This window comes from Orcinus orca, chromosome 3 (assembly GCF_937001465.1).
Source record: "Orcinus orca chromosome 3, mOrcOrc1.1, whole genome shotgun sequence".
Lineage (NCBI taxonomy): Eukaryota > Metazoa > Chordata > Mammalia > Artiodactyla > Delphinidae > Orcinus > Orcinus orca.
In genome coordinates, this window is record NC_064561.1 from 4858102 (window position 1) to 4884292 (window position 26191).

Sequence of the window (26191 nt, forward strand, 5' to 3'; positions counted from 1 at the left end):
GACCCATGCAACTCCTGTACTTTCACTGCTGTGAGGACAGAGAACTCTGGTGTCATTCCTGTTCCCCTCCCGCAACCAAAGGTAAGAACAAGAGAGAAACTAGCCTCAACCACCAAGGATGGGATGGGAAGGGGGTGAGCTAGCCTGGCACAACCCTGGTCCTATGGCCTGTTCCCAGGGACAGCATCCCACACAGTTTGTGCCCAGCTGTTAGTAACGCATAGCCTTGCAAGGCAGCCCTCCTGACCATTTCCGTCTCCTCATCCACACGGCCCTGGGGTGCACCTCTCAGTCCTTTACCAGCAACTAAAACGGGCCTGCGAACCTGTCACCCCCTCCGTCAGGGGGTGGAGGGCAGTGACCCTGCGACACTCAGAACTGACCCCCCTTTGCTCCCCTTCTCTAGATCTTGGCAGAAGCAGCTCCAGAAAACATTTTTGCCAAGTGCTGCTCTGTCATCAAGTCTACAGTGAGTCAGGAGAGGGCCGGGGGCTCCGACTTTCCCCTTGCCCCAGAGCTCAGAGAGGGTGCACTGGCCTGAGGTGAGACGCCTGGTGAGGGGAGCCTGGGGTTCCAATCTAAGCTGACTCCCCCACATGACCCCAGATCGACAACCTCCCTCTTTCCTAGGCCCACTGCCCCACAGGTGGTCTGACTGGGGGCCACCAAGGGGCACTCCTGCTGGGACAGGTCCCTAATTAATCTGGAAGGTCATGGGGGCCATGAGCAGCCCCACCTGGAGGTGGCAGCTGTTGCTGCTCCTGCTACTGAAGCCTGCGGGCCCAGACATCCAGATTCTGAGTGTGACTGCCGAGCTTCTCAGTGCTGGGATTTCAACCCTAAATCCCAGAGGAACACCCCAGGCAAACAGCATGCCTCCGCACGCTCACCCCTGGGCCCAGCAGCTCAAGTGGCCTCTCAGACCACCGTCCCATCTCCTGTCCTCGTCCTTAGACTGCCACAAACCACTGGAAAGGACACCCTTCCTTTCAACAGGCCAGGTTTCCACCTCAGGGCTCGCTAGCAAACAGGCCACAGCTAGACATGCCATGAGGGCCAGGCCGAGTCCCGCAAGGCACGGCCGGCCATGGGTTTGCTGTGGTGGCAGGCTGTATCCATGGGAACACCTGTCCCTGGGGACCCTCCTGGGGGCCTTGCTCCCCACGTTCCCAGAGGCGGGAACGCTGGGGGAGGACTGCACTGCTGGGGCTCTGCCTGCTTCTCCCTTCCTACAAGACCAGGCGGCCAGTCTTTGGGGGGCCAACACCCCACTCTCATGGGCCAAGCTCCTCTTCAGCTTGTTTCCTCTGCAAACACAACTGCGGCCAGCACGCCGTTTTAGACAAAAAGCACTTTATTTAACCAAAAAAGGGGTGGGGGGCAGAGTTAGGAAAGCACAATGCGCCTGCAGAAAACTATCTTTTTTTATAATTCTGGTTAAAAAAAAAAAACAACAAAAAAACCAACACAACACAAAGCTTGTAATTTCCAATCACCGTCATCAGGCTTTTACAACATCTATAAAGAACAAACATCTGCTTCAAAAGTCTACGGGGAGAGAAAGAGAGAGACGGCACCCGGCAGACACGGGGAGGTTTTGTTATCATTTATTTGTGAAGTTAAAAACGAGCGATAAAAAGTAAAAACTGCCATACAATTTTTTGTTTGTTTTGTTCTCAACTGTTTTCAGTTTCAATGTCCTCTTGAACCGATGAAACATGACAGACCAGTCCTGGGGGTGGGGGGCGGGAGGGGTGGGCGGCGGGGGAGCTGGGCTGGGGTGGAAGGAAGAGCAAGAGGAGGAGCAGAGAGGCTGAGTGCGGGGCTGCCTGACGCGGGGCGGGGTTCCTGCAATACCAATACCTGGTCCATGGAATGTTCCAACTCTAACTAAAAAAAAGAAATAGCAAGAGTGACTTTTTTTTCCTTTTTAAAAGTTTATTTTAAAAACATGAAGAGGGCCAAGGGTGGTAGTAGGGAGTGAATGAATTGCTTTCTCCTGAAAGAGGCAGTGTCAGGAACGCTGGGGTGGGGCGGGGGGGGGATGATAGAGATTTTTTAATATATATATATATAATTTTATAGGTTTTGTTTTGCTTTTTAATTTTTTTTTTTTTTTTTTTTTTTTTGCAGAGATTTAGTTCTCGCTATCTTCTATGGCTGGCTCAACATGAAAGATCCCAATTTTGAAAGAAAAAAAGCATGTGAGACACACAGAATGAGCGAGAGAGCGAGAGAGCGAGAGCCCGGCACCGCCTGTGCTGCAACCTCCAAGCCACTCACAGCGAGGGCTCCCCAAGCACACCCCCTTGGCAGCCATCGCTCTCTCGACAAACAAACGGAAGAAAAACAAACAAAAAGCCCCCAAACAGAACAAAATGGAAAAAAAATAATAATAGATTTTCACAGATGAAGAAGTTCACATTCATTCGATTCATTGAGCCTGCGGAGAGGGAAGAGATAGGAATTGGTCACTACAGGAGGGGAGGCGGGAGACTGGGGGACGGGGGCGAGGAGGGGGCCAGGAAGCCCCTCTCCCGAGCCTGTGGCGAGCGCAGGCCGAAGGATGTGTCTGTAGCTGTCTAGTCAGTGCTCCGGGGCTCGGCTGAAGTCAGACTGGCTCCCTGATGGAGGAGAGAGTGACACAAAGGAAGAAGAAGCAGGGAGAGAGAGAGGGAGGGAGGGGGAGAGAGAGGGAGGGAGGAGGGGGGGGGGAGAGAGAGAGAGAGAGAAAGAAAGAGAGAGAGAGAGAGAGAGAGAGAGAGAGGGAGGGCGGGAGAGAAGCGCTCAGGGCTGGGAGCGAGGGAGGGGAGGGGAGGGGGGAGGGGCCCTGTCTTCAGGAAGGAGGGCTGGCGGCCCGGCGCATCACAACATGACAGTCAGAGATCACGGTGTCCCCACAACACCCCTGTGAGGTAGGTTGGAAGGTGGCAGCGATCGTCATGCCCACTTCACAGACAAGACCAGGACACAAGGCAGGCACGGGAGCAGAGAGGCCGAGCCTGGGCGGAGCGGGAGGGCCCAGGCCCCTCGGCACCTCCCCACAGCCCACGGGAGGAGCCACGGGAGGAGCCACGGCCAGGCCACGGCCGAGCCGCACGGGGCCGCTTGCAGTACACACAGTCACTTGGACACGCGGGGAGAGATCGTGGTTTCAAAAATAAAAGAATCAAAAGAACAAAAACCATGAAAGTAATGCAGAGCGGGGAAAAAATATCCGTTTTCTTCCCAAGTGGCCAGATTTTGAGTGAGTGAGTTAGCAGCCAGGATGGCGACCAGCATCTGAGCGGGCGGCCTGCCCCCCACCCCCAGGACTACCCACCAGTTCAACAGTTCCTCCTTTTATTTGTTTCGCGCGGTCTCCCCCAGCATCATGACAGCGTTACACAGGAACAAGCGGGCCGGCGGAGGGAGGCCTCTTCGTTTAACCTCTGGACCCAGCACACACTTCCCCCGGCGCGTGGGGACTCCCGGAGACCTCTGGCCACGCGGCCCCCGCTGCAGGCATCAAGGACACACCCCGCAGGGGAAGGGATTTCCGGCGCTACCCACTAAGGCAGGATGGACGGTAGCCGGGGGTTGGAAGGAGAAAGGAGGAGGAGGAGGGTGGCAATTCCCACTTGCCTGCTGCTGTCCCTGCTGTGTGGGTGGAGGCTGGGGGCCGCCAGGACCTGGAGTCTGTCCGTAGTAAGCGGCTTGCTGTCTGTAATATTCGGCCCAGGCGGCACTGTAGTCTGGCTGGGAGCCTGGGGGTGCTCCTGGACCCCCTCCCGTGGCCACTTGAGCTGTGGGGGGGCAGAGGGCGGGTGAGTGTGGCCGGCACGAGGGCGAGCCCGGTCCTGCCCCCCGCGGCCCCGCCGGCTCACCCTGCTTCTTGTAGTACTCCTCCCAGGCCTTCGTGTAGTCCTGCTGCGGGGGCGCGCCGGGCTGCTGGGGCTGCTGGCCTGTGGACACAGGCTCCGAGGTCAGAGCCCAGCCTGGGGACACGGCCACCCACCCGCCCACCGCTCGCTGGCTGACCCAAGCCCCCGCCGTGGCCCAGGCACTCACCGATCTTCTTGTAGTACTCCTCCCAGGCCTTAGTGTAGTCCGACTGGCCGGCAGGTGGAGGCTGAGGGGGCTCGCCCTGGGTGGGCGGGGCCGCGGGGGCCGGTGCTGGGCCTGGCACGGGGCCTGGGGGCTGCTGGTAGTAGTGTGAGTAGTAGGCGGCCCAGGCGGCGTTGGGGTCTGCGGCGGCAGCTGCGGCTTTATCTACGGGAGGAGGACGTGTGGGCTGAGCGGTGGCCCAGAAAGCTGGCCCCTCTCCGCCTGCCCGGGTCGGGTCCTTCCACTTACTCGGGTCGTGAGGAGCAGGCGGCTGCCACTGAGGGTAGGTATTGCCCCAGCCCTGGGGTGGGTACTGGTGAGGAGGGGGGCCTCCAGCACTGCAGGACGAGAATGGGGAACACATGAGCCAGGTTGCTCCTGGGTCCCCACAGAGGATGGCCACAGCTTGGACGGGGACCCAGAGCACCCCTTGAGTGGCGCTGCGGGTTCCTGGCCCAGGGAAGGGCATGAGATGACCGATGCAAACGCCACAGGCTGTGCTGACTCAAGGAAGTGCAAGTCCCCGAGCACACCATGCATGTATATACACGTGGGTGGAGACCAGGGGCAACACCTGTGGCATCTTTTAAGAATGTGTCTGTAAACAGGGGGCCAGCAGGGATCATGTCTGGGGCCAAACGCTCAGCACTTCCACGAGGCGGGGCTGGCCATCTCAGCGGAGGGGACGGACACAGGGTCTTCCAGTCTCCCTGCCAGCACAGCCCTACCCCACCCCAAACCCCAGGGAGCCGGCAGGGATACTCACTGAGGGGGAGCCCCGGGTGGCCCCTGATTGAAGGGCCCGGGGTTGAAGGGTCCCATGGGGCCGGCAGGGCCTGGGCCCCCGGGGCCTGGTCCCACTGGGCAGAGGGGACCCTGGAGGAAAGAGAATCGGACAAGTCAGTGGAGGGGGAGAAGGAGCCGGGCCCAGGCTCCCAGAGCCCCTCCCCAGCCCACCTCGATCTTCTCCTCGATGAGCTGCTTGGCGTGGTCGATCTGCTGGGGCGAGCCCCGGATGATGAACAATTTGAAGTTGGGGTCCCCGTTGGGTGGCAGCTGCCGGGAGATCTCTACAAAGGCGCCCGTCTGCTGGTTTATGGCTTTCACGTTCTCGCCACCTGCGGGAGCCACAGGCCATGAAGGGAGGGTGGGAGGAGAGCGGGGGAGGGATGGGGCCCGTGGAAGGGCTCCTCACCTCGGCCGATGACCAGCCCACACTTGTGAGTGGGAATGGAGAAGGTCATCTCCCCACCGGGAGGGCCCCAGTTGCCTTGGCCTCTTCCTCGACCTCGGCCCCCTGGGGGCATGCCAGGACCCCCTGGAGGGCCCGGGGGACCACTCTGCAGGGGAGGGAGGAGATGGAGGATTAACACAGGAATCCAGCCTGCCCCTCTGTCCCCACCAGCCCTTCTCAGCACAGCCGACGCCACCCACCCTGAGGCTCTGGAGGAGATCATTGATGATCCTCGCGGCGTGCTCACACCGGTCTGGGGGCCCCATTATGTGAGCTATCTTCTCAGGACCCGTCCCATCATCTGAGGCAGCACCCAGAGAACAGAAACGCAATTATGAGAGAAGCACAACTCCAAACCCCCGTAACACCGCCTCTTCAGGGCAGAAGCTGGGCCAGGCTAGGTGTCTGAAATATCTCAGCCTCAAAGTGCTGCTCGCCGCCCTCCACGTATTCAGGGGCCGAGAAAGGCCGGCGGGCCCACGTTGCCAGAGAAGGAAACCAACCAGCTAAGGCAGGGTGGTGGATGAGGCTTCTTTCTGCATCGGGTATCCCCCAGAACTAACGGATGCACTTGACAGAACTCAGAACTGACAACATATCTCTCAAAAGCACAGAGGAGTCCCTCCTCCCCACAGACCAGCCACTCAGACACCCTCACTGCGGTTGGCAGGAGCCCAGAGCCGGGGCCATGCAAGCTAACCCAGCCCAGGGGCCCCGGGCTTGGTCAGGAGAGCCCTCGGGCGGGGGAGAGGAAAGAGAGAGTTTGACAGGAGAGAAAAACACACTCCCCCCTTCGACTTGGAAAGCCTGCCTGTCACCCACTTTCTCACGTGGCTGTCCCACCGGGGGGGAGGCGATGAGGCATGTCCTGCTGGTCTAGGAGTAATGAGGCACCGCAGAGGCTCAACAGGCTAACCCTGGTGCCAAGCTGCCCGCAGTGGACCCCAAGAGTGCTCCTCAGCGGACAGACCTGGTCAACATGTCCACATGCCCAGCGGACGCCCGGCTGGCCCCTGACCTTGTTTAAACTGTATCCGAACACCCGCGTCATTCTGGATCTTCTTGATCATCTCTCCACTCCGGCCGATGACCACCCCCACAGAATGCCTGGGCACTGGCACCTGAGGGTGGGTGGGACGCAGGAGAGTCAGCTGGGCTCTGTCCCCAGCCTGCGGCCCTCTGCTGCCCAACACCCCCCACCCCCTGCCCACCCTGGCACTCCATCCACCTGGCGAAGCCTGCACTCACATCGATGCCCCCGCCGATCCGGGATCCATACTCGTTCCGGTCCCCGAAGCCACCCTGGTCACGCTCCCGAAGGATGTCCATCACCATCTCACAGGCTTGCTGCAAACACACGAAGCACAGCACTCACATAAGCACCGCCGCCCCACCGCGTGCCCAGGGGTCACGGGCCTAAGCTAAGGACCAGCGCACATGTGCCGAGCTCTTTATCCGCCGCCCTAAGAGGCACATGTGGTGAGCACCCCCATCTTCTGGAGTTTAGGCCACCTGCTCACGTACAAACGGCCAGGAGGCAGAGTTCAGCAGAGAACAAGTCCTGGGCTGACTTCAAAGCCAGCGCTCTCGAAAACCTCTCCACTTGCATATGAATCTCCAGCTCACCTGCCTGCCCTCTCTCTGCCCCAGAACCCCTCGCCAGCCCCCAGGGTGCGCTCACCTGTACTTTGTAAGGGTCTCCAATGATCCGGAGCGGTTTGTCCACGTTTGTGTTCTGGGATCCATCTTGGATCAAAATCATCTTCACTCCAGCCCGTTCCTTTACAGCCAAGGTTGAGAGTCAGTGCTGAGCTCTCAAAGGACTTTCTGGGGCGTGTGGGGGGCCAGGTGTGATAAAAAAGGATGAAGGACCCTGGCAAAGCGGCTGGGGGCAGTGGTGTGCAGACGCATAGCCCCAGGGAGGAAACTTTCTTGGGAGGGGAGGGGCCCACTCCCTTACCTGCAGCTGCTTAATCGTCTCTCCACCTTTGCCGATAACCAGGCCGGCCTTCCCCGCAGGGATCATGATCTCCTGCACTGTGCCGTTCTGGCCCCCGTTGGCGTTGTCGTGGAACTGTCCTGGGGGGCCCCCACGACCCCGAGAGACGATGTCATCCAGCATCATCTTTGCTTTCCTGGGAAGGGGAAGAATGGGTATCATCACCTGAGAGAGGACTGGCCTGGAAGCTCCACCCAGGTCCCAGGGAAGGCGATTCCAACCCACATGGTCTGACAGATGACAAATGGTCCTGTCCTCGGGGGTGGGGCTATTCAGGCCCAGGTTCCCCAGATCTCAGGATTCATGGGAATCATAGTGTCAGGACAGCCCCCTGGAGAGGGCAAGGCTTGAGAGACATGGTGTGGGAGTCACCCTCAACTTCAAAGGGATCCAGAGGGCTTCTGCCACTCTCCTCGTCAGTGGCAGGCCCAGCCAGGGACTTACTGCACAGACTCTGGGGCTCCTGTCAAGGACACGCTGCGCTCGGGTAGGCCACCGCTGTCTGGAGAGAAAAGGAGACAGGGTCAATGCCTTCTTGGGTCTGCAGACACCAAGAGGACTTTCCATGGAGATGAGGAGACCTCCAGAACAATCAGTGGCTACTTCTGCCACCGTGCGGTGGCCTGACAGATCAATTTACCTCCCCAAACACTTGGGAGGCTGCTCTACACGAGGCCAAGGTCAGGAAGCTTACAATCCAGTAAGGGAGGCAAAACTTTTAGAAAACAGATGAGATGGAAAGCAAGGCAGATTCCAGAAAGTCCCAAACCTGGGCCCTGTCCATCACCACTGATGACGAGCAGCTTCCAGTCAATGAAGGGCACAGGTTAGGCAGGGCGAGCCCTCAGAAATCCCTGCAAAGCAGGCACTTGCCAAGGAGCAGGCAGAACTGGACTTGAACCCAGGCCTGACCTCAGCTCTTCTTCCTAATGAGCTCCCCTGCCTCACACATTCCCGCCTGTTTTCCACCAGGTGTTTAGCTCAGGTGGCAACATGGTCAGAGCAGGGTCTGGGGTGCAGCTCCCTTCACTGCATTCCAGCCCTCCCCACTCACCAGAAAACTGAAGAGAATAAGAGTTGCAGCTACACCTTGAGGCGCCAGAGCCTAGCACATAAAACGTGCTCAATGAACACCGGCCCGTTTCACCTCTATCCAATCACGGCAGTCAGAGGATTATGACAGAAAGCCCAAGAGCGCCCCCCTCCCCCCCCCACACCCCAGCCCCGCTCAGCTCAGCTCACCCCAGCCCAGCGCCTGTCCTGGCCCAGATCTGGCTTCCCATACCTGGAGAGATCTGCACTTTGCAGCCCGAATCCTGCTGGATTTTGTTAATCTGTTCGCCTCCTCTGCCAATGACTAGGTGGAGAAAAAGAACAAAAGCAGAGATTGAGGCGGGGAGCCTGGCACTGAGAAGATTGTGTGGAGGGGGTCCCGGTCCCGCTGATGTTCGGGGGGTGAGGGTGGGGGGGTGGAGCAGCCAACTTGAGAGCTCCGCCGTCCCCCCGGCCAGAGAGGATGGGGACAGAGAGAGCATGAAATGGGCTCTTTCAGACCAGAGGTTCCCGGGCTGCCGGGGGCGCCTGGGAGACTGTCCCAGAGACAGGGTTAACGGGCATCCCTGATCACGGCTGACCCACACTCACTTAGTCCCACCATGCCATCTGGGACTCTGTACTCTTCTGTCATTGAAGTCCTGCAAAGAGAGATGACGAGAGTCAGCCTCAAGTAGGAGCGAAGTAGGGGGGATGGAAGAGCCAGAGGGCCTCCTGGAGAAAGACCCCCAAAGCCATAGGCCCTGCCTTATATGACATGGGGACCAAGCCCCCACAGGCCCGAGCAGAGTCTGACAATGGCTTGGGGGCTCCCTCGGCCCACAGAAGATCACCCAACCTCTCGGGGCCTCAGTTCCCCTTCTGGGCCACAAGAGGCTTGGTCTGGGGTGGCGTGAACCCCTGGGCCAGTGCCGCTCCACCGACTCAGGGCAAGGAGGAGAACTTGGGCCACTTTCACAAGAAATCTGATGGTGTCATCTGATGTCTATAGATTTTAATTAAACAAAAAAAACTGGTTTTGTATCTTTTTCATTTCATTCTCCTAGTAAGTTGTTTTTAATGCATTTCACAAAACTTCAACCAATTGAAAAAAAAAAGAACAACAGGGTCCTTCACAAAGGATTCTACGTCAGATTCACTGAGGTCATTCTGGCGCAAAAAGGTAAGAAAGACCCTCCTCCCACCCCAACCCCCCGGCTCCTCCAGCTCTCAGGGAACAAGAAATCTACGGAAGACAGACGAGAAGGCCAAGGTCAGTCCCCAGCCTTTTCTAGGAGGAAGGAGAGCTGTGCTTCTGACTGTCCCCACTCCAAACAAAGGAAGCAAGAGGATGCAGAGATCCCCCTTCCTCGTTACAGCTAACAGCCACAGCCCTGTGCTCTCTACAGCCCCAGAGACAGTAAGTACAAGGGACAAATGAAGCTCCTTCTGCTTTTCATTCCTTTCCCTGGTCGACCAGCAAGGGAGACAAAGCCCTAAATGATGTGGCCTCAGACAGAGCCCTCCCTCAAGTCAGTACAAAAGGCCAGGGATAGCGAGGAAAGAAATGACATGTTCTCCAAATCACAACTTACCTGGGGGGAGGATGGATGGGTCCGAGCTGAGAACTGATGGCTGCAGAGAGAAAATCCAAAGGAAAGATTGGCCTGGCTCCTCTTTGGGACCCCAAACACTGCCGGCCCCAGGCATTCCTGCCTGCACGAGGGGCAACTAGCACTTATCACAGTGCTTCCGAGCCTTCCCGAGTGAAAGCAATGGAGCCCGCCTCAAAACCACACACACTCTGAGGTTTCTGCCTCAATTCCCAGGCTCTGGGTTCTCTAAAGCTCGTGGACCCCACGAAACACCACGAAACACCACGAAACACCAAGAGCCTCCATGAAGGAGAGGTGTTGTCTGCTCAGTACTTCCAGCTCCCCAATGCTAGAAACCGAAAATCCAGAAGCTGCCCTCTGCCTGTGTCACCCAGTGGACTTACAGTCTCCCTGGGAAGCCAGTTTCTTGCTCTCCGGTTGGTCTGTGAAAAGAAGAGGATGTCAGATGCAGCACCCACCCACCCACCCACAGCTGCCTCAAATCTGATGCTGGTGCCGCATGTCCTGGCAGACAATCGTCCTGTCCCCCAGCCCCCACGGCAGAGCCAGGACAGGGGAGTAGCAGAGATGAACCCCTGAGGGAGGCCAGACTTCATCAATCCCCCACCCTGGCACTCAGGGATAAGAAGCTCTTTGTAACAGGGGGAAAATTACGGTGGCACCCGAGTTCTTCCGGCTTAGGACCAAACCTGCCTTGGGGAAGTCAGGCTGATCACTGACTTGATACTCTGGGCTGCTCTGGATCACACTGCACGCCCCGGGGCCAGCCACACTGCACTGATGTGGGGCCTCGAGAGAACTGCCAACACTTCCCTAGCTTGGCAGGAGGGGAGGAACAGTCTTGAGAACTCACAACTTGGACCTGGTCACAATCAATCTGCCCTCCATTCAGCCACCTGATACCTCAGGATAGCAGCGCGAACAAAAAGAGACAACAAAGCTGGGATCGCTGAGGTTTTAAAAGACCAAAATGGCAGCGGGCTCCCCCCACTTTGAACCACATTCAAACAAAGGCACCTCACTCTCTCCCCGCTGCCCCTCCAGCAGGTAGTTACCTCCATCTTCTAACTGTCTCTTTTGGCCTCCAAAACCAAAATCAGGAGTGCTGTTATTCACTGTTGTAGCGGCATCACCTCCTATTTTGGCTGCGATCTAGAAATAAAGTTGTAAGCAGAGAAAAATTACCACCCAAAACCTCCCTCCATGGTGCTTAGATCGACTTCTCTGGTTCATTAAACCCAACAGGTCTTGCTGTCTGGCCTGGGAGTGGCTTCCCCCAGATTTCGGTAAGAGCCTGTGGGTTAAGACCTTCTAGAAAAAGTTTTTACCCAAGGCCTCAGAGTTTAAGAGTTATTCAGGAATTTCAAAACTCCTTTTTCTCTATGAGATTTGTGCCTAAACTGTTCGTGGCCAGAGTGTAATCCACACTGACTTGTTCTAGGGGTGAAAGGAACAGAAGTTCAGGTGCCAGGGAAGGTCCTCAGGGCCCCTCCTCCAGGGAGAACTTTCAGACATTCACTTGCCCAAGCTCCTGGTCCTCTGGGATGCTGAAGAGCACAATTTTCCTTTATCTCCCTCACTCTCATAATCTTTGCATTTGTTCAACAAATCTTAGGAAAGTTTTTGTTTCAAGGCATCTGAACCCCTCATTTTGACCAAAACAGAAGACCTTTCTCGGAACACATGTTACATTTTAGACACACGAACAGCAACATCAAGTAAACTCCAACCCAACAAATTTAAGACCAGAGTCGGCTGACAGAATTATTACAAGTTTTCCAAAGAAACACAGCCATGAGCTGAGGACCTATCTTTTCACCTCTAATACTTTAATAAAAACAAAACAAAACAAAACAAAACAAACACTTTGAGCCAAAGCTCTTGGGATGCCTAGATGAGGCCTTATCCCACCCCAAATGACAGCAGCAACTCCCCTTGTTATAGTTGCTTCTCTATCAAGACAGTTTGGGGACAACCAGATCAAATGCAGCTTAGAACCCTATCCCACCCCAGGGGTGAAAGCCACAGACAACGCTGGGAGGAGAAGAGGGCATTCCCCTAACGGACCTCCCACTGTGTCCTGGAGGTTTGGGGACAATCCTGAGTGAGAAAGCACTCAATGGCCTGAGCCCGGTCAGCTTCCTTTTGAAAGGGCAACAAAGTCCTCACTTTCTATGGGCCTCCTCCCCTCAGGCCATGGGGAGGCCGAGAATGGAGCCGGGGAGGCCACACACCAGCATGTGACACCTCCATGGAGTCATCATGCCCCAAAACACAGTGGTGGGACCCTTCCCTTCTCTCCCCAAAAGAGACAGACCACGCTTTCAAGTCACCAGAAGCATCAAAAAGTGCCAGTTCCTAGGCCCACCCTCCCCATTTCAACTAAGTGCTTGGCCACTGCCTGGCAGCCAAAGGGTCCCCTTTCCACTTTCCAGGCTCAAGAGGACTTTTCTTCCCCCCCCCACCCCGAAGTCCCTCCTTCCTAGGGAGCAAGCAGAAATGGGACCGGGGTGGGGGCAAACAGTGCTTTTCGCCCTGATGGGGAAGTGGGGGCACACAAGACCTCCCTGGGAAGGCGAGCCCCCTGCTTCCAGGAGTGGAGGATGTCCTAACGGGGGAGGGAAGTCCCCAAAGTGAGTCCCCGCGCTCCAGGTACCCTGCACACCCAGGGGCCGCTCTTGGGTGAACCCCGGACGACCCTTCCCCCTGCAGGGGGTCACCCCCGGAGGGGGCCCCACTCCAGGTGTCTGGGGAGGCCCAGGCCCCCGCCCACCGCCCCACGTGACCCCGCGGCGGCCCCGCCCCCCCCGCGACCCCGCGCCCGCACGTGACCCCGCCCCCTCCCCCGCCCGCGCGCGCGCGCCCCTCAGGCCCGCGGCCTCCTCACCTGGCGGGCCCGCTGCACTGCGTCTGCGAAGGCGTCCTTGCGGATTCCCGGGCCACCCCCGCCGGGCGGCTGCGAGGGGCCCCCGGCTGACCCTCCGCCCGGGCCGCCGCCGCCTGGACCGCCGCCGCCCCGGTCCCCCGCGCCCGGCGGGCCCGGCGGCGGGCCTCCCCCGGCACCCCCGGCTCCTCCGGAGCCCCCGCCCCCGCCGGCGGGTGGCGGCGGCCCGGGCGGGGGTCCTCCCGTGCTGTAGTCCGACATGGCGCGGCGGGGCCGGGCCTGGCGCGGAGGCTGAAGCTGAGGAGGCGGCGGCGGCAGCAGCGGCTCAACGCGGGAACAAGGCCTCGCTCCACACGGCCGCGGAGCACTCTGGGAACCCAGCGGCTGGAAAGACGACGAGGGGGGAGAGGGACGCCCCCTCCCGACACCGGCTTGACGGACGGCGCCGCCGGGCCAATGGAAGGCGGCTGCTGCTCCCGGGACGCCAATCACGGGCTCTGGAGGCGAGCGGCCAATCGGAGTGCCGCGAGGGGCAGTGGGCGGGAGGCGCCGCGAGATCGACAGCTTTCCGAGGCAGTGGGCTGCGGGCTGCTGGCGCTGGGAGGGCAAATCGAGGAGATCCGAGAAGACCCGAGGCCCAATGAAGCGGGAGTTCCAGAATCGGTGGGCGGCTTCAGAACCGGATTGATGGCTCGGAAGAGTCAAGTGGACAGGAAGGAGGGATCTGGCGAAAGGCTTCTTTGAACGGCTGGGCGGGCATCCGGCGAGATAGTCGTCTACGCAAGCCAATGAGTACACATGGAAGGAGGTTTTTATAGAGATTGGCAATCAACGTATCCAGTCTCTGACGAGATCTGTGTGACGCGCTTGCGTTTGGACTGAATTACTTTCGCTCTTAACCAGAATCCTTTTCTAGTCCTGTCTTCTAAGCCAATGGTTGAGTGGCGGGGGCGGGCGCAAGGTGACTGACACCTCCCCGGACAAATGGCAATGAAGGAAATAAAGGTGCTTCGTTTTGGTGGGAGCCAGTGGAAGCGCAGCTGCATTGGGGCGGAGCCGGCCACCAGACGGCGGGAGGGGATTAGCCGTAGCCGGAGTGAATGGCAGGCGACGTGGGCATTGGCGACCGGCTGCCGGAATTCAGGCCTGACGTCTGGGTTAGCGCCCCAGGAACCTGGCTGGGTAGGCCATGCACGTGGCCTGCTTGAGGCCTTGGAGACGGGTGCTTCCGGGGGTGGGGTGGCCCCAAAGCAAGAGGAAATCGAGGGATCCACTGTACCCCCTCTCTTCTCTCCACCCAGGGATCTAGAGCCCCCACTTCTCTTCCAGCACTCACGGAACCAGCTCTCCTCCCGAACTCAAGGGTCTAGGGCCTTTGGTTTCCTCCCAGGACCGAGGGATCCCAGCCTCTTAATTCCACACCCCACATCCGCTTCACATAAGGTCTTTGGATCCGAGCTCCAAGCTCTGATCCTAGGCCCTCATTTTCTCTCCTAGACCTAGGCTTCTTCCAGGCTTCCAATTCCCATTCAGGACTGAGGGGCTCAAGGTACCCATCCCTGCTCCAGGACCCAGGGATCCAGATACCCAGCTCCTTCTTAGACCCAGGGTATTCCAGGTTCCCAGCTTACCCACTGGACCCAGGTATACCGGGTCCCCAGCTCTTATCCTAGACCCAGGATTCCAGGTCCCTAGCTCACTTCCTGGAACCAAGGATTCCAGGTCCCTAGCTTTCTTGCTGGACCCAGGGAGTCCTAGTTCTGTCCTAGACCCAGATCCAGATAACCAGCTCCTCTCTTGGACCCAGGTATAACAGATCCCCAGTTGCCCTCCTGGACCCGGGTATCCCAGACACGTCCAGCAGAAATCATCACTTTATTCCTGGTTGTCTCCACATTCACCGTTTTGCCCTGGAACAAGGACAAGTCACAGCGAGTCAGACTGGAGTCCAATCTAGTCCCAGGCTGCACCCTGGAGAGGAGGCTCCAGGAATCTTTTTTTTTAAGTTATTTATTTAATTTATTATTATTTTTGGCTGCGTTGGGTCTTTGTTGCTGCACACAGGCTTTCTCTAGTTGCAGTGAGCGGGGGCTACTCTTCGTTGTGGTGCACGGGCTTCTCATTGCGGTGGCTTCTCTTGTTGCAGAGCACGGGCTCTAGGCACGCGGGCTTCAGTAGGTGGCACACGGGCTCAGTAGTTGTGGCTCGCGGGTTCTAGAGCACAGGCTCAGTAGTTGTGGCACATGGGCTTAGTTGCTCCATGGCATGTGGGATCTTCCTGGATCAGGGATTGAACCCATGTCCCCTGCACTGGCAGGTGGATTCTTAAACTCTGAGCCACCAGGCAAGTCCCTCCAGGAATCTTCTGACCCAGGCCCCCAGCCTGCTTCTGACAAAAACCACCCTGGGTCCCAAGCCTGGAGGGGTTCTTTGGGGCCAGGGGACACTGGATCCTCCTGTCCATTTCTGTCCAGGGTATGCCTAGTTCACTGCTTAAACGCCCAGGGTCTTCTTCATGGCTTTATACACCACGTAGCTGATGCCACCTGCTGGCAACACCTTCAGTAACGTGGGGGGTCATACCTTGGTACAGCCCCGGGCAGCCCTGCTGGGCCAGGATCTGCCGGAAGACTCCACACATGGTGAGGTTCGAACCCTCCACGGTGTCTGCGGGGACAGAGGCAAACTCAGAGCCTGGGCCAGAGATGACTGGGCATTCTGGAGGGGGGCGCGGTCTGGAGAGTTTGGGGGGTCAGTGAAGCCAGGAGCAAGGGGTCTGGGTGTCAGTTGGAAAGAAGTTTGGAAGACTTTTAGAGGAAATTGGTCAGTTTGGGGAGAGTGAGGGGCAGGAATTTTCAGGATTGTTGTAGGGAACATCTTAGAAAACATTCCAATTTCTAAGATTTGCTAGAGATTTGGGGATTGTGCTAAGGGATGGTTTGGGGACATTTTCAAGATCAGGGTGCTGGGCTAAGGACCTGTTTGGATGTTTGAGGATTTGTTTAGGGGTTTGAGAGCCCCTTTGGGGGGTGGTCACATTTGGGGAGTTCCCAGGATAGTGCAGCAGGTGGTTATGAGTTTGGGCATGTCTCAGAGTCAGATTTGGCAAATTTAGAAACGGTTTGACTTCTGGAGTCAATTGAGGGCTGGGTCCGATGTGGAGAAGTTGGGAGGTCATTTGGGGAGTACATGTCTTGAGGTCAGTATGGGGGCCTGAGTCAGATTCAGGGAGGTTTGTGGGAGTCATTTGGGAGCTGGATGTTCGGTTTTTGTTTTGTTTTGTTTTGTTTTTGCGGTACGCGGGCCTCGCGCTGCTGTGGCCTCTCCCTACGCAGAGCACAGGCTCCGGACGCGCAGGCTCAGCGGCCATGGCTCACGGGCCCAGCCGCTCCGCGGCATGTGGGATCCTCCCAGACCGGGGCACGAACACGTGTCCCCTGCATCGGCAGGCGGACTCCCAACCACTGCGCCACCAGGGAAGCCCTGGATTTTCGTTTTAGTGATGTGCAGGGTTAATTGAAGGGCTGAGATCAGATTTGGGGGTGAGTGTGAGTTTTGGTGGATTCAGGGGTCAGCAGAGGTGGCCAGGATCAGATATGGAGAGTTTAGGAGTCAGTTTGGGGCGGGGATGAGAAAGTTCAGAGAGCAGAGGCAAGGTGGGGAGGGGCATGCGAGGTCGCCTCTAGGGCCAGGCTGACCTTGGGCTTGCATCCTGGTGCGCACCGAAGTCAGTGGGTAACTGGCCATCTGGCCACAAGTTGTGGACAGTGTCACAGACGACAGACTGACCAGGCCACTGGGGTCCTCCATGTCCCTGCCTGATTTCAGCCAGAGGCACCTGAACATCTACAAGAGAAAAAGGACAGGAGAGGGACTTCCCTGGTGGGCCAGTGGTTAGGACCCCATACTTCCACTGCAGGGGCACGGGTTCGATCCCTGGTCGGGGAACTAAGATCCCACACGCCACGTGGCCAAAAAAAAAAAAAAAAAGAAGAAGAAAAGGCCAGGAGGAAGCTCTTTACAGGCCTGGGTTCATGCCACCCCTGACACCCCCCTCTGCGGGACCCACACCTCGTAGACAGCCAGGTCGGTGCAGGAGTAGGGAATCATGCCAAGCAGCAGGTAGCCGCGGTAAAGGACGCGGGTGCCCTCCTGCTCCGCGATATGCCTGGCGCAGTCCAGCAGCCCCTTGTACTAGCCAGTCTGGCACAGGGTCAGCCATGTCTTCAGCACCTGGGGAGGATAAGGAGTGAGGTGGCTTGTTTGATCTAATCCTCTCAGTGACCCCCAACCATGGCCACTGTCCCCATCTACACAGGAGGAAACTGCTCAGGAACGCACACAGCTGAGTTTCAAACACAGATGCCTCGGCCTGTATGTGCTCTCAGCCCAAAAGGGTGAGGAAGGGACTTCCCTGGCGGTCCGGTGGTTAAGCTTCCGCACTTCCACCGCAGGGGACGCGGGTTCGATCCCTGGTCGGGGAACTAAGATCCCGCAGGCCACGTGGTGTGGCCAAAAAATTTAAAAAAAAAAAAAGGGTGAGGGAAGAGATGTGAGCCGGGTGGGGTCTGCCGCAGCTCTGCCCTAACGCCAGCCAACTGTAGTGCCATGCAAGTGTGGACCCCAGGTAGCCAGATCTGCCAATTTTCTGAAAGAAGCCAGTTACTGGAATTTTTATGAAGTGCCCCAATATCAAAATATTGGCAGCTCTACAATTGTGCAAAAGACAGCACACCGAGTGTGGTAGGCAAAATTCTAAGGTGGTCCCCAAGATTTCCATCCCCCTGATAGCATCATCTATTTGATGCCCTCCCTCCTGCCCTTGAGCTACTGAAGCCCGCATGCCTAGAGACCTGTGAATGTGATGGGCTGTCACTCCCCTCGGTCAGGTTACATGATATGACAAAGCTGAAGGGATTTTGCAGATGTAATAAAGCCCCTAGCCAGTTAAGTTAATCAAGAGAAATCGTCCTGGGTGGGCCTGACCCAATCAGGAGAGCCCTTTAAAAGAGAGTCTATTGCCAGAGACAGAAGGCGTCAGAGAGATTGGAAGCATCAGAAACACTCCTGGGTTGTGTCTTGTCTTTTTTTTTATGCCGTGCCACAGCTTGCGGGATCTTAGTTCCAGGGATCAAACCTGGCCCTTGGCAGTGAAAGTGCAGAGTTCTAACCACTGGACCATCAGGGAATTCCCTCAGGTTGGTCTCAAACAAGCAAACTGTTATGGAGAGGATCACATGGCAGGAAACAGTGGGTGGCCTCCAGGAGCTGAGGACCTCGGTCCTACAATCGTAAGAAAATGAATCCCGCCAACAACCAGGGAGTTTCGCAGAGGACCGCAAGCCTCAGATGGGTTCATTGGTAGCCCAATTGACGCCTTGATTTCCACCTGATCAAACCCTGAGCAGAGGACCCGATTAGCCAGTGCCCAGACGTGACCCACAGAAACAATGAGATAATAAATCTGTATCATTTTAAGCTACTGAGTGCAGTAATTTCTTATGCAACAATCAAAAACAAAAACACTTCACAGATGCACACTATTGTATACAGAATGGATAAACAGTAAGGTCCTGCTCTATATAGCACAGGGCACTATATTCAATGTCCTGTGATAAACCATAATGGAGAAAAATATATATATAAAAAAGAATGGGGACTTCCCTGGTGGCGCAGTGGTTAAGAATCCGCCTGCCAATGCAGGGGACACGGGTTCGATCCCTGGTCCAGGAAGATCCCACATGCTGCGGAGCAACTAAGCCCGGGCACCACAACTACTGAGCCTGCACACCACAACTACTGAAGCCCACATGCCTAGAGCCCATGCTCCGTAACGAGAAGACAGTGAGAAGCCCGTGCACTGCAACAAAGAGTAGCCCCCTCTCGCCGCAACTAGAGAAAGCCCATGCTCAGCAATGAAGACCCAAAGCAGCCAAAAAAAAAAAAAAACACACAGAAAGAAACAACCAGACAAGGGCAAGAATTATGTGGAGAAAACTTTAAAAGACCATTAAAGGGCAAAAAAGGAGACTTGAACAAATGGAAATGTTCTCGGATATGTAGAACCGATATCATATGGATGGCAATAATCTCTAAACTCAACTATGAATTGAACATCATGCCAGTAAAACACAAATACCAGTAGGTGATTTTGTGTTCTGAATGAGGTGCATTGCTTCTGAAGTTTGAATGGAAAAACTCAACAGAGAATAGCTTGGAAAACTGATAAAGAAGAGAAGGGATGGAAAATAATAAGATATAATATCAAGTCTCAAAAATTAAACACGGGGCTGGGACTTCCCTTATGGTCCAGTGGTTAAGACTCCACGCTTCCAGTGCCGTGGGTGCGGGTTCAATCCCTGGTCGGGGAACTAAGATCCCACGTGCCACGTGGTGCAGCCAAAAAAAGAAAAAATGGTGGGGCAAAACTGCATAGACAGGGCTTCCCTGGTGGCACAGTGGTTGAGAGTCCGCCTGCCGATGCAGGGGACACGGGTTCGTGCCCCGGTCCGGGAAGATCCCACATGCCGCGGAACGGCTGGGCCCGTGAGCCATGGCCACTGAGCCTGCGCGTCCGGAGCCTGTGCTCCACAACGGGAGAGGCCACAACAGTGAGAGGCCTGTGTACCGCAAAAAAAAACAAAAACAAAAAAACCTACATAGACAGTAACGTGATCAGTGGTCCCCAAGGACTGGGGGAAGGAGGGAGGGGTTAATAGGTGTAGTACAGAGACTTTTTACAGCCGTGAAATTATTCTGTGTGATGCTATTATGGTGGCTACTTGTCAAAACCCATAGCAAGTACAACATAAAGGGTGAACCCTAATGTCAACTCTGGGCTTTGGTTAATAATAATGTATCAATATTGGCTCATCAATTGTAACCAAAGTACCACTGAAATGCAAGACGTTAATGAGAGCGGAAACTGTGTATGTGCGGGAGGTATATGGGAACACTCTGTACTTTCTGTTCAATTTTTCTGTAAACCTAAAACTGTGCTACAAAATAAAGTCTATTCATTAAAAAAAAAAATTAAAAGATAGTAGTGCATGAAGAGACCCCAGAGCGACAAGAAGAGAAAGGTCAGAAATAAACCCAAATATATACAAATATAGGTAATTTACCCAATTTAGTAAATTACAATGGTGGCGTGTTGGGTCATTGCTGGGGGAAAGGAGAGGACCCGTTCAGTAAATAGTGTTGAGGTCACCAGGTAGCCATCCGGAATACAAGTTTGATACATATCTTACATGAAGGAGAGGAGGAAGGGGGGGGAGGGGGAGGGGGAGGGGAAGGAGGAAGCAGCTACCACCTCATCATGTTTCATCTTCTACGGGGCAGATATTCTCTTACCTCCATGGGGTCGATGAGCATCTGGGAAGTGGCCACAGCCAGGGAGCTGGCAAGGAGTCATTCCTGAAAGGGTGGGGACTCATGCACTCCGCAGAAGTAATTCTTACACTGGGACAGGAGAGAGGAAAATGAGAGAATAACTGACCTTCCTTCCTTCCTGAAACTCATCCAGGGGAAGAGGTCTGGGACCCGGAGGATGAACGTATGTCTTGGATAAGGATCTGGGCTTTGGGGGTCTTGGGTACAGGAGAGGTGAGGGCTTGAGGGTGGGGCTGGGAAAAGCAGACCATCCCCCCACCTGTTCAAAGACAGAGAACTTGATGGCATACTCCAGGGCGATCTTGAGTACGTTGATACCATTGCCCACCAGAGCAAGCAGACACCAGCACCCCCACCCCCACCCCGCCTCCTGGACCATGCTCCGTATACCTCCCAGCAAATTCATGAAATTTGTCTTGGAGGAGTAGACCTGGGGATACGGAGGTCCCTGGCCCTCTGAGGAAACCTCCACCCCATCTCCATCCCCATCCCAGCCTGGAGCTCAACCTCTCCTGTCTCCAGCTGCCCAGCTCCAAACCTACCCCCTCCCATCCCCATTCCTTCTTCAATGCCTTCTTTCACTAGTGGTAAAATTTTCTAAAACGACCCAGACCCAAACCCAATGCCTACTCACATTCCCATCTCATCCCTCATCTTCTCCTCCTCTCCAGTCCTATTTTGTCTTCAAAGACCCCATCCCCAGTTCTCTGATCCCCACCCCATCCTTGTCCCTGGTACCATCCTCTCAACTCCAACCCCTGTCCCCACCCCACCCTGGTACCTGTTTCCGGTTACCCCCTCACCCCCATCCTGAACTCCATCAGCTCCACTTCCACCCATCCCCATCCCAGCAGCTCCAGCGCCATGTTCCCCATGCACCTGCATGTACACCTTGGCACAGTCCAGAGGGGCCGGGCCCGGGTGAGACACCGCCCCAGCCATGGCTCCCGAGAGGAGAAACTTCCACAAGGCTCCCTCATTATCTACCTCCACGATAGCCATGGGGACCATCAGCTGCTCTCCAGTGTCCAGCACCTGCAGGACAGACCCGGCTCCCACCCCCACTCAGCCAGGCTGGAGCTCCTTCCCCAGACACATCTCCAGAACCCCCTCCCAGTCCAAGGCCTACCCGGCCCCCACTGCTTCAAGGTGGCATTCCATCCAGGTCTGCTGGGAGAGGAGCGGGCCATGCAGGGGTGTGGGCAGCATAGCCTTCTCCCCCTGCAGTCCTGGCTGGAGGTTCTGGGAGGCCCATGGTGCCCAAACTCCGCTGCTGTGTTGGGAGATGCTCCAGTTTGCTTTCAGGCACGTGCCCAAACACGTACCCATATACATGGGTACAGCCCAGGTTCAAGGAGGGGGGTGGGTTTTGGTGAGTAAGGACTTGACCCTCTTAAACAGGGTCTAGACCCTCGAGCAAGACTTCTGACCTTTCTCAGGTTGGGCTTCCATGGCAGCTGGAGGGTCAGGACACTTAGGTTCAAATCCCTGGTGAGAAGTTTGCCCATCCAGCAACCATGTGGGAGGGATGCCTTGTAAATTTGGGTCCCAGGGGATGATGAGGTTACAAAGGCCCTTGTGAGCTCACTGCATATGAGACGGAGTGAGTGTCTCTCTGCCCACGAAAGGTCCACATCCCAACCCCTCTAAACATGTGAACGTGTTACGTTACATGGCAAGGGGGAGGGGGTGGATTAAATTTGCAGATAGAATTCAGGTTCCTAATCAGCTGATGGGGACATGGAAAGGTTGTTCTGGATTAACCACAGGGACTCAATGTAATCTCACGAGTCCTTCAACAGGGAAGAGGGAGGCAGAACCATCAGTGTTAGAGGGACTGGTTGTGAGAAAGATTCCACTGGCCACTGCTGGCTTTGAGGATGGAGGAGGGGGCCACGAGCCATGGAATGCAGGTGGCCTTTAGAAGCTGGAAAAGACCAGTTAGCAGATTCTCCCCTGGAGCTTCCAGAAGGAGCCAGCCCTGCTGACAGCTAGATTGTAGCCCAGTGAGATCCGTGTCAGGCTCCACGATAATATTTTAAGCCACCAAGTTTGTGGTACTTTGTTACAACAGCCATAGGAAACTAACAAACTATGTATTGTTGTCATGGCAAGAGGAGGTGGAAGTGGGGGAGAATGGGAAGACTCTGGAGCTCTGGGAGAGAGAGACACAGTTAGTCCCCGAAGTAAGCCAGGCATAGGTTTGGAGTCAGATGGACCTGAGTTTGAATCCTATCTCAGACACTTCTTGCTGTGTGACCTTGGGGTACCTGTTTTTGTTTTTGTTTTTTTTGTAAAGAATCATCTTCTTCTTTTTTTTAAATTTATTTATCTTTGGCTCCGTTGGGTCTTTGTTGCTGCGCGCGGACTTTCTCTAGTTGCGGGGAGCGGGGGCTACTCTTCGTTGCGGTGCGCGGGCTTCTCATTGCGGCGGCTTCTCTTGTTGCGGAGCACGGGCTCTAGGGCGCGCAGGCTTCAGTAGTTGTGGCTCGCGGGCTCTAGAGCGCAGGCTCAGTAGTTGTGGCGCACGGGCTTAGTTGCTCCGTGGCATGTGGGATCTTCCTGGACCAGGGCTGGAACCCGTGTCCCCCGCATTGGCAGGCGGATTCTTAACCACTGCGCCACCAGGGAAGTCCCGGGGTACCTGCTTTACTTCTCTGAGCTTCAGTTTCCCCAGCTGGAAATTGGAAGTAATGAGTAACTCTACCAAATAGCGTTGTCATAGGATCCAATGAGAGTCTTTGTTGGGAGCATTTCCATCCTCAAAGCTGTTTGATCAAAACCCTTGAGGTCATCCTTGATTCCTCCCTTTCTCTCTTACACACAGTCTGTCACTAAATCCTGTGGGCTTAACCTTCAAAGTATATCCAGAATTTGGCTGCTTCTTACCATGTACGTGGCCACCACCTTGGTCCAGCCCCATCGTCGCTCACATGGACCAGTGCAGTGGCCATCACCCAAGTTCCCCCAGCACCTGCCCTCGCCCTTCACAGTCTGTCCTCCCCTCAGCAGCCATCAGAGGGCGCCTGTGAGCACCTGAGTCAGGTCCCGCCCTTCTCTGCCCACAGCCCTGTAGGCTCCACCTCCCGTGGGTAAAAGCCCCAGTTCTCCCCTTGGCCCAGAAGGCCCTGCAGGACCTGCCCTGTCCTCTCTCTGTCCTCATCTCCTCCTTCTCTCCCCATCACTCACGCTGGCCTCATGGGCCTCCTTGTTGTTCCTCCAACACACCCAGGCATAGTACTACCCCAGGACCTTTACACTGGCTGTTTACTCTGTCTTGCATGCTGTTTCCCTAGACATCCCCATGACTCCTTTTTTTATTTTTGGCCATGCTGCGTGAATTGTGGGATCTTAGTTCCCCAACAAGGGATGGAACCCAGGCCATGGCAGTGAAAGCACCAAGTCCTAACCACTGGACCACCAGGGAATTCCCAAATCTTTTTTTTTTTTAAACCATCTTTAAATCTTTCTTCAAGCATCACCTTCTCCCTGACGCCTTCTCTGACCACCCTACTTAAAATTTAAACTCAGCCCTGCAGTATTTCTCATCCCCCTTCCCTTCTTTGTTTTTCTCTGTAACACTTTTACTATCTACACTGCTACATATTCACTCACTTGTGTTACTTCTTCATCTCTCCCCACTGGAATATAGGGTCTATGAGAGCAGAGATCTTTGTTTGTTTCATTCACTTCTGCATCCCATGTCCAGAACTGGAGCTGGCATAAAGTAAGTGTTCAGCACATATATACATTAAGGGGGGCTTAGCACAGAGTGAGGGTACATAGTACTTGCTTAATAAATGTAAGTTCTTTTCCCTTTAAAGATGTCAGTGGACATCTTTAAAGTGTGGGTGGGGACACTGAGGCTTAGAAAGGGGAAAGCAGCCTGTCTGATGTCACACTGCATGTCAGCAGAGCCTCCTAAGTCCCAAACACAGTGTAACGGTTTAAAAGAATGTGGACAATGTATAACAGCAACTAACATAATGTTTAGGTCAATTACACTGCACAAACAAACAAATGCATAGAAAAAGAGATCAGATTCCTCGTTACCAGAGGCAGGGAGTGGGAAGAGTGGGAATTGGATGAACGTGGTCAAAAGGTACAAACTTCCAATTATAAGATAAATAAGTATGAAGGATGTAATGTACACATGATAAATAGAGTTAACACAGCTGTATGCTATATATGAAAGAGAGTAAATCCTGAGTTCTCAAGAAACATTTTTTTCTATTTCTTTAATTTTTAATGAGATAATTTTTAATATGAGATGATGGATATTCACTAAACTTATTGTGATAATCACTTCATTATGTGTGTAAGTCAAATCATTATGCTGTACACCTTAAACTTTTACAGTGCTGTATGCCAGTTATATCTCAACAAAACTGGAAGAAAAAAAGAGTGTGGACAAGAAAATGAATGTTAACAGGCACAATTAAATAAAATGAAGTGGTACTACTCAGTGCTGGCATGGCCGCATTAAAACTGGTAATGCTAATTCCTTGTTGGTGGCTGTGTATATTGCATACAATTTTTCCAGTGACATGACCCTGAGATAGTCATATCCTTTGACCCAGAAATCCCACTTCTGGGCATTGATCATTAATTCAAAGGAAGTAAAAATACAAAAGAGTTAGCAAGGCTTGATCCCTTATCTGGGTGTGTGAAAAATCATATCTATATATGTGTATATGTATCCGTTAGCTACTGGTGCATAACAAATCACCCCCCTCCCCAAACATAGCAGCTTAAAACATGAACAAGATGGTAGCTTCAATGTCTTTTTTTTCTTTTCTTTTCTTTTTTTTTTGCGGTACGTGGGCCTCTCACTCTTGTGGCCTCTCCCGTTGCGGAGCACAGGCTCCGGATGCGGAGGCTCAGCGGCCATGGCTCACGGGGCTAGCCGCTCCACAGCATGTGGGATCTTCCTGGACCGGGGCACGAACCCGTGTCCCCTGCATCGGCAGGCGGACTCTCAACCACTGCGCCACCAGGGAAGCCCTCAATGTCTTTTATAACCTAATTCTGGAAGTAATACACCATCACTTCTGCTGTATTCCCTTGGTCATACAGACCTGCCTTGGTACAATGACAGAGGAGATTACACAAGAATGTGAACACCAAGAGTCAAAGATCATAGGGGGACATCTTAGAGAATGACTCTCACAGTCCACATAGGAAAAAGTTTGATCACGTGAAGACAGGCAGAAATTGGAGTGATGGGCCTAACATCCAAGAACACCAAGGGGTGCGTGCGGGCAGCCACCAGAAGTTAGGAACAGGCACGAACAGATCCTTGCCTGGAGTCTTCAGAGGGAAAATGGCCCTGCCAACACCTTGGTTTTTGACTTCAACCCCCCATAACTGTTAGAGAATAAATTTCTGTTGTCTTTCATTTATGAGAGCCAAAAGGTGGAAACAACCCCAGTGTCCATCAACGGATGAATGGATAAACAAAATACGGTCCCTCCATAAAATAGAATATTATTCAGCCTTAAAAATGAAGGAGATCCTGACACCTGCTACAACATGGAGGAAACTTGGGGACATGATGCTCAGTGAAATAAACCAGACACAAAAGGGCAAATGCTGCATGATTCCAGTTCTAAGAGGTCCCTTGAGGAGTCATCCATAGCGACAGCAGGTAGATGGTGGGGGCCAGGGGCTGGGGGAGGGGATGGGGAGTCAGTGTTTAATGGGGCAGAGTTTCAGTTTGGGGAGATGAGAAAGTCCTGCAGGTGGATGGTGGCGATGGTTGTACGACAATGTGAATATACTTAATGCCACAAAACTGTACACTTAAAATTGGTTAAAATGGTAAATCTTATGTAACGTGTATTTTACCACAATAGAAAAATATTTTTAAAATGTTTGTTGTTTTAAGCCCCTTGTTTGTGGTAACTTTTTAAGCAGCCCAAGGAAAAGGACACACTTGTGTAATTACA

The 26191-nt window shown here is 54.7% G+C and overlaps 2 protein-coding genes and 1 long non-coding RNA gene across 4 annotated transcripts; 1 reads left to right on the forward strand and 2 right to left on the reverse strand.

Annotated features, from left to right (window-relative positions):
- Positions 1–1591: 1591 nt before the first annotated feature.
- Positions 1592–13821, reverse strand: KHSRP (KH-type splicing regulatory protein). Of its 2 annotated transcripts, XM_049707585.1 has the most exons (20): positions 12855–13821; positions 11023–11119; positions 10351–10389; positions 9947–9986; positions 8964–9013; positions 8605–8676; positions 7764–7821; positions 7281–7455; positions 7002–7100; positions 6569–6667; positions 6339–6441; positions 5521–5621; positions 5282–5426; positions 5044–5204; positions 4853–4962; positions 4336–4424; positions 4051–4251; positions 3867–3944; positions 3625–3785; positions 1592–2443 (listed from the first exon to the last, which is right to left on the reverse strand). In XM_049707585.1, exons 1-20 carry the CDS (start codon positions 13110–13112, stop codon positions 2435–2437), a joined length of 2145 nt encoding a protein of 714 aa, XP_049563542.1. In that variant the 5' UTR covers positions 13113–13821; the 3' UTR covers positions 1592–2434. The 2 variants fall into 2 exon arrangements, with proteins under 2 accessions (XP_049563542.1, XP_033256793.2); XM_033400902.2 differs by having other exon boundaries at positions 1592–3785; positions 12855–13819.
- A 932-nt stretch (positions 13822–14753) lies between these two features.
- SLC25A41 (solute carrier family 25 member 41) lies at positions 14754–21715 on the reverse strand. The gene is given in 9 exon segments (XM_004277268.3): positions 14754–15425; positions 15427–15518; positions 16550–16697; positions 16923–17084; positions 20205–20312; positions 20503–20673; positions 21123–21295; positions 21510–21611; positions 21614–21715. Coding segments are annotated over 9 exon segments (1119 nt in total). The 5' UTR covers positions 21696–21715; the 3' UTR covers positions 14754–15344.
- Positions 21716–21883: 168 nt separating this feature from the next.
- LOC125963910 (uncharacterized) lies at positions 21884–25903 on the forward strand. Its single transcript, XR_007476349.1, has 3 exons — positions 21884–22021; positions 23896–23970; positions 25652–25903. It is a non-coding gene; the product is annotated as an uncharacterized LOC125963910 (long non-coding RNA).
- Positions 25904–26191: the final 288 nt, after the last annotated feature.

Excerpts from the sequence above, each read along its gene's own strand:
- KHSRP (XM_033400902.2), bottom strand. The coding sequence starts at position 13,112 with ATGTCGGACTACAGCACGGGAGGACCCCCGCCCGGGCCGCCGCCACCC. Across the intron at positions 11,120-12,854 it reads CAGTGCAGCGGGCCCGCCAG|ATCGCAGCCAAAATAGGAGG; the intron begins GTGAGGAGGCCG and ends CTTTATTTCTAG. Across the intron at positions 4,963-5,043 it reads TCATCGAGGAGAAGATCGAG|GGTCCCCTCTGCCCAGTGGG; the intron begins GTGGGCTGGGGA and ends TCTTTCCTCCAG.